General features: G+C 41.9%; 1 protein-coding gene across 1 annotated transcript in view; it reads right to left on the bottom strand.

The window, feature by feature from the left end:
• Positions 1-365: 365 nt before the first annotated feature.
• Positions 366-6,680, bottom strand: part of LOC113068329 (forkhead box protein O6-like) — a 31,187-nt gene continuing 24,872 nt past the window's right edge. Inside the window, exon 2 of the mRNA XM_026241043.1 lies at positions 366-5,234. Within this exon, the coding sequence (XP_026096828.1) occupies positions 3,543-5,234 (1,692 nt within the window). The 3' untranslated portion in view covers positions 366-3,542. The remainder of the gene's footprint in view (positions 5,235-6,680) is intronic.

Raw genomic sequence — 6,680 nt, 5'->3', positions numbered from 1 at the left:
TACTTTTCAAATGTGACGACTTTCACTTTCAGTTGCTTTGATACAAGCTTTTTTGTTTAAAGCGCTATATGAATAAAGGTGACTTGATTTTCCTTCTCTGATGTCAGTTTTACAGCTTAGCCACAACATCCTTAGCTACTCCCCTTCAACCACCATATTCTTGCAAGCTAGAGATAGCAAGGAAGTGCACTAAAATCAAGCCCTGCACTTTTTTTTTTTGTTTTTTTTTTTTAAATACTTCAAAATTCTGAAGTAAGTGCATTGTTGTCTAAACCAAACCAGTTGAAGCATTAAAAATACATCATTTGTGATTTGTTACACATATTGGCAGAGAAAGACTTTCACAATGTTCAAGTTCTGTTTTGTTTTATTTTACAGGCCACAAGATGAGCAGATACATCATTTAAAAAGAAATAAAACTGATATTTGCTTGTCAAAAAATATTATACAATTTTCTCAATACAGATTTTTTTGTACAACATTGTGACAGAAATGAACTGTAATAGAATCATGATCTTGCAATATAGATGAATGGGATACAGGAGCTCCAAACTGTCATCCACAAGCCCATCTTTATACCCAATAAATATAAACTGTGTATATTATATTATTGATAGCCAGGCATAGGAAATACCAGGGCACAATTTCAGTTCACTTTAATATCATTTCAGTTACGTCACTGTGGTACACACACACACAGACACACACACGCACACACACACACACACACACACACACACACTCACACACACATGAAGCTGAGCACTGAAGCAGGCATAGGCCAGCAATCAAAATCACAGTTGGATAACAACAGATTCCTGGCCACCTCGAACATAAAGAAGGGAATGAAAGCGGATGAAGACAGGGCTCATTGTCCTTGGCAAGATAGAGAGACAGTGAGAAAGAGGGATGGCTATCTGATCGGGCTGTGTAAGAAACACTGTAGAGAGCCACTTGACATTTGGCCTGATTCAAACAGCTCTGCTGAGGGAAGCTACTTTGACAGATTCTCTCTCTAATGCACACACACACACACACACACACACACACACACACACACTCACACACACCATCTCTACCTGTGAAGGCTTTTTTTTCTTTCAAGCAACCTAGTGCCATCCTTTTCAACTCACTCTGTGTCAGCTTCCTTTATCATTTTTAACTGCGCTCTCCATTTCTCTCTCCATGTACGTTCTTTCTCATCAAAATTTAAGCAGAACAAAAAGCTGCTTCCAAGTCATGTATTTGCGGACAGTTTCAGCCTCTGAGAAAGCACCTGGCAGCATATATATAAAAAAAAAACTCTGTGTGTGTGTGTGTGTGTGTGTGTGTGCACTATATGGAACATCAGTTATGGTAGACAAAAGCAAATACAAGATACAAAGAGTGGACAAAATAACCTGAACCACCAAAACAGTATATAAATATCAAGGAAATGATAAGAGCTCCTTCACAACAAGTACTTGTTGCAATGTTTAAGGAACAGACCTTTTTTTGTAATGAAGGGCGTGGAATCTTTGTGCTCCAGAAATTTACATAAAAATTCAAAGATGTTCTGATTTGGTGGTTGGCCATGGAAGGTGACTTTATACTGGCAGCCATGAAATTACTCTTGAATTTGTTCAATAGTGTACATGGAGACATTATAATCCTGTCATTATGGAACATCAGAAGTGAACAGTGCTTTTATCATCTGATGCTAGAAAATGCCTTCTGTAAAGACTTGGTCAGAGAAGTACTGATTCACATAGCCTTCAGCTTTTGATGCTGTACTTCGTGTGTTTTCGATTGTCAGAAAGCACTTGCGACTTCTGTTTGTATTTGCCAATTAATATTTACTATGTTTGGCATATGCTATCATTATTTTCTTTATCCACCCCTATCTAGTGGCCATAATAGGATACGACAACTGGGATCTGCAATGTGTGCATAAATGTACCCCATATGTTTCCTCTAACCTCACCAAACCATGTCATAATTAGAGGAGTCTTTTTTGTTTGGATCCTTGGTGTTATCTTACACTCAGAATGAGAAAATATAAATGACTTGAGTCTAGGAGATCACTGGATAAGGGCAACATGATAGGGGATGTCTGCAAAGAGAAGATAGCACCCTTTTTTCTTTTCTTTTTTTTTTTTTTTTTGCTTGCCGACTGAATTAATCAGTATACAGTTCACTAGTGTAGGACACAAAGGCTCTGAAAAATGGTGGAAAACCAGATATTAGACACCTTCCCTTTTGCAACCTTTAAGTAGCACTACCATCAAATAGTTAGTCAGGTTAGTCAAGATGTGACTCATTAAGGATACAATTCCAGCTCTGTATTACATTAACACACAGTTAATAAGGGTTGACTGCTTCAAATTTGATCAATCATAATTGATTACCTAGGGAAACACTGCATAAGATGAATAATGAGAATGTGGCCAGAATAAAGCCAGTGCATTGGTTGGAGACAGAGGAAGGCTGCCATGGAGAAGCTAGGCTGAGGTGAACCAGGAGAAAGCCCTGCACAGGATGTGCGGTAGTGTTGGATCGTTCCTTATTTCATTACAGGGAAAGCTTTATATATTCACAGAATGGAGAGGAAGGGGGCATAGTGATAATATTTGCATTTCTCCTTTTCCCCTTCTATCTATCTATCTATCTCTGCCCTCTCTACCTCCTTCTAAAACCACCCCCGTACCCCCCACCACCCACACACACACACACACACACATACTTACTGCAGAGTGACTTTAATCATCACTTTCGCCAAAACACATTAAGCCGTTGTGTGTCCGGGGGAAAAACAGCCCTGCACACTCCAAGCATCACATTCTATTTGCAACAGTGATGCATAGCTGGTGCATTACTTTGGAGATTAAAAAGGATATGCTGAATATCAATAGAGTGTGTCTGATGGATGACTGTCCTGGCCCACAATAAAGGGACATCCAATAGACCTACTTGGGAAGAGGTGCACACATTTACCAAAGAAAGCAGATCCACACTCTGACACCCGCACACACTGACAGATACACAAATGACAGCACAGACACTAAGACAGCTATAGCAACTGCTCAATCCTGTACTCATGTTTAGTAAAACAACACCAACACTTAATTATTAACTTTTTTTTTATCAGGAAGGATAACAAAGTCGTTTGCATACATTAAACCCAGGCCAGCGGACAATGTGATTCCTCCCAGGTCGCAGGGTGGTCATTACAGCATTGGAATAGATGGTGATGTAAAGTGCTTCAGAGCATTTGCCCAGAAAGACATGGAGGTGATGAATTGAGCACAAACTGAAGGACATGAACCACAGAAAGGATTGTTAGGGCGCTATGACATTATTCCACAGGAGGGAAAATTGAATAGACGACGGGAGGGGGGATTTTAAGAAAATGGAGCAAGGGATAACTCTGAGTCCAAGATATGACATCAGCAAAAGGGAATCTTGGTCAATTTGTTCATTTGAATTCCCGACTTGACCTGCTGCCCTTCAGAAGGCTGTATGGTTGAACGTTTTGCCTAAATGTAGGTCCTCAATGCCCCAGTTCACCCAGGCACCCAACTCTGGCTGTTATGTGATTGCTGAGGCCCTGCAAAAACCCCCATTCCCATTCCCAAACCTATTCCCATGCCAACACCCTGTGATAGCGACCCGTCAAAGTTAAAGTCCATTCCCTCTGTTGAGTCCATGAAGTCGTTCAGGAGGATGGATTCCACATCACAATCCAGAGTGCTCTGGTGCACATCCATTTCCATCTCAGACTGCAACCGGTTGTGAGGATCCTGGTGATGGTTAGCTTGGTGGTTGCCATGGTAATTAGAGTTCTGTGATGTGTGGTGGTAATAGCCTTGCCAGGGTTCTGTCATGCCCTGGTGGAGGTGGGAACCTGGGTAGGACTGATGGCGAGGGTGGGGGGCTGAAGCCAGACGACATGGGTCTTGGGGTACATCCAAGACACTGGCAGGATTAGGAGGCAGGGCAGTAGAAGGAAGGTGAGCACGTGAGCCATAAAGGCTGGGTGATTTGTGGTTGTAGGGTTGCAACATATCATTGTTTACCCTGGGAGCAAGCTCTGGTTGTCTGGAGTTGTTGAGCGGCAGATGATTGTGCATGTGGTTGGGATTGGCACTAGCGTTGAGTTTGTGGTCATGAGATTGAACATATTCATGGCCATGGTGGTGTTTGTGGTGATTGTATTCAAGACCTGGATGATGCTTATTATGAGCTTGATTGGGATTGTGATGATGGCTTGGGTTTTGCTCATGGGTTACTCCATGGCCGTTGTGAAGACTCTGACTGGAATTGCGATTGTGGCTATGCTCTGGGTTATGATCGTGATTCTGGCTGTGATTGTTGCTCTGATTGTGGCTGTGAGAGTGTACGGCACTGTTAGATTGTGACATAAGGGAATGGGATGCTGCTCCTTGAGCCACAACCATGTCCTTACTACAGAATTGTAATCCTCCAGCGAGCAGACTTTCAAGGGCACTGTTCTCGGAGTATGCCCTAAGAGCACGCTGGAAGCTGGTAGGCTTGTTTTCCTGAATTGTCTGCATAGGCGTATGATGCCTAAGCATGCCCATGGATGGTTGGCCATAGACCGTTCCACAGTAGGAGGTCTCTCCTTTGGGTGCAGGGCCATAGTGATATCCATTGCGCTTAAGTGGTAGAGGCTGGGAGTAGCCTTCTTCCAAGCTGATGGCTCCAGTTAGATCAGCTAGGTGCGGGAGCTCGACAGATGGACAGTGTCCCCCTGTTCCCAGGGCTGGAGATCTTGTGCTGGTGGGGCTAGGGTAGAGTCTTGGGGAGGCTGAGCAGGAAAGTCCTCCTTCCTCTGGTTCATCAGGTTCTGTCTCAGCCAGAATAGGAGACAAACATCCACTTAACGTTGATGCAGAGGAGCTTGTTCTGGAGTGGAGGTCTGTCCAGGCATCAAACTCTTCACCCCCAACTCCCATTACTCCCTTCCCAGCTGGGCTTCCGTGTTCTGGCGATCCCTGTATTCCGGGTCCTCTAAGCTCTCGGCCCACTCCCACAGCTCCTGCTCTCTTCCGACTAACTCGGCCTCGGCTCTTAAGGTATTTGGTGCCATTGTCCATGGATACAGCTCGTCTTCGTGGCCCTTTGCCCATCTTTCCACCCTCTGGGTTAAGCATCCACCAGGAACTTTTTCCTGTTCCCTCATTTTGAACACGGATGAAGCGGGTATGTAGGGAGAGGTTGTGTCTGATGGAGTTCTGTGGAAAGGAGAAATAAGGGGAACAGGGAGAAATAAGATAGAGGCATTAGTGATTTTGAATTGAGGTTTATTTATATTGTTTGTCTTAAACTTAGTATGTTCAAAAATAAGATATTTATACACCCTTTTTTCAGGCCAAGGCCCCCTGGCAGATAAGAGAAAATGGGCAGGGTTTCCCTATTATATATTCTGTAAAATTGAGCATAACATTAGGCCTGATCTATAATAGTATACGTACAGAACCATGTTAATATATTTTCATACTTTATTATGATAAATACATTACAGAGCCAAAATAATCATTAATGATGTACAGAATCATTGTTTAACACACTTTTTTGTTCCTTTTTTTTTCAAATCAAACACTAATAGATGGACACCCTGTGCTGAAAAACCCTGAACTGTTAAAAGGATTATTCTCAGACATTTTCAAGTTATGAAATTTTTCAGAAAAGCAGAATTTAGAAGAATTTATATTTGTATATTAAGCAAGTACCATGCAAATCAACAGATGTTCATAATAAGACCATTCAGGGCTCTAATCTCACAAGAATTATGCAAGTTCTTATAACAACTCAAAAGCAGTTTGGAGCACTCATTGCAGGAAGAGGTGAAACCCCTCTTGGCTGCTCAGGCAAATCAATACTGTAAGCAGACCAGCTCCTGCACGGCACACACTTTCTCTGACTCACGCTGCAGCTAGCCAAGCCAAGTCCACACGCACATCAAACCGTAGTCAAGGTTACCCAAATGAATCACACGTGGCAACCTGATCACAGACGCCTCTATCGATTGCAGTCTTGGGGAAATATGAGGGAAAGCCAGAGAGTGAGACAAGAAGCGAGAGCGAGGCGTGATTTTGGCAAACTAGCGATTCTGGAGGAGCACCAGACAAAGGAAACCAGAGAGAGAGAGCGAGATAGAGAGAGAGAGAGAGGGAAATGCTTCAGTAGTACAAAAGCATTTCTTTCTTTGCCGTGCAACAACAAAAGAGTTCAAATTGTTAATGATAGTTACAGTCTCTGTTGTGAATCCAGCAGTGCAATATAGTAACTATGACACGAAACACCTGTTCACAAAGTACAGTAGTTATGTGTAAATTACTGCACAGAAATTACAGAGGCCCACTATAAATCAAAATTATTTTTTGTTTTGATAATAATAACTTTCAGGATTTGATAAATATGATTTTTATTTTTATTTTTATTTATTATAAATGTTAAAGGCTATATAGTAAATAAAGTCAAAGCACAAGCTTTTCAAAACATTCTTTTGTGCATCTTGACTATTAATGAACTTTATATTTCACACAATTGCAGGGTCTCCTATACCTTATAGCATACTTTTCTTTCAGTGTAAAGGTTGTACTCTCAATAGCATGTATTTATTCAGTACCTCCACACATATGTAGCAGGAAACATTCTTCTGAGGTTGGAATGAATTC

The sequence above is a fragment of the Carassius auratus genome, linkage group LG44F (genome assembly GCF_003368295.1).
Source record: "Carassius auratus strain Wakin linkage group LG44F, ASM336829v1, whole genome shotgun sequence".
Lineage (NCBI taxonomy): Eukaryota > Metazoa > Chordata > Actinopteri > Cypriniformes > Cyprinidae > Carassius > Carassius auratus.
Note: the sequence above shows the minus strand (reverse complement) of the source record. Positions and strands in the feature narration are given on the sequence as shown.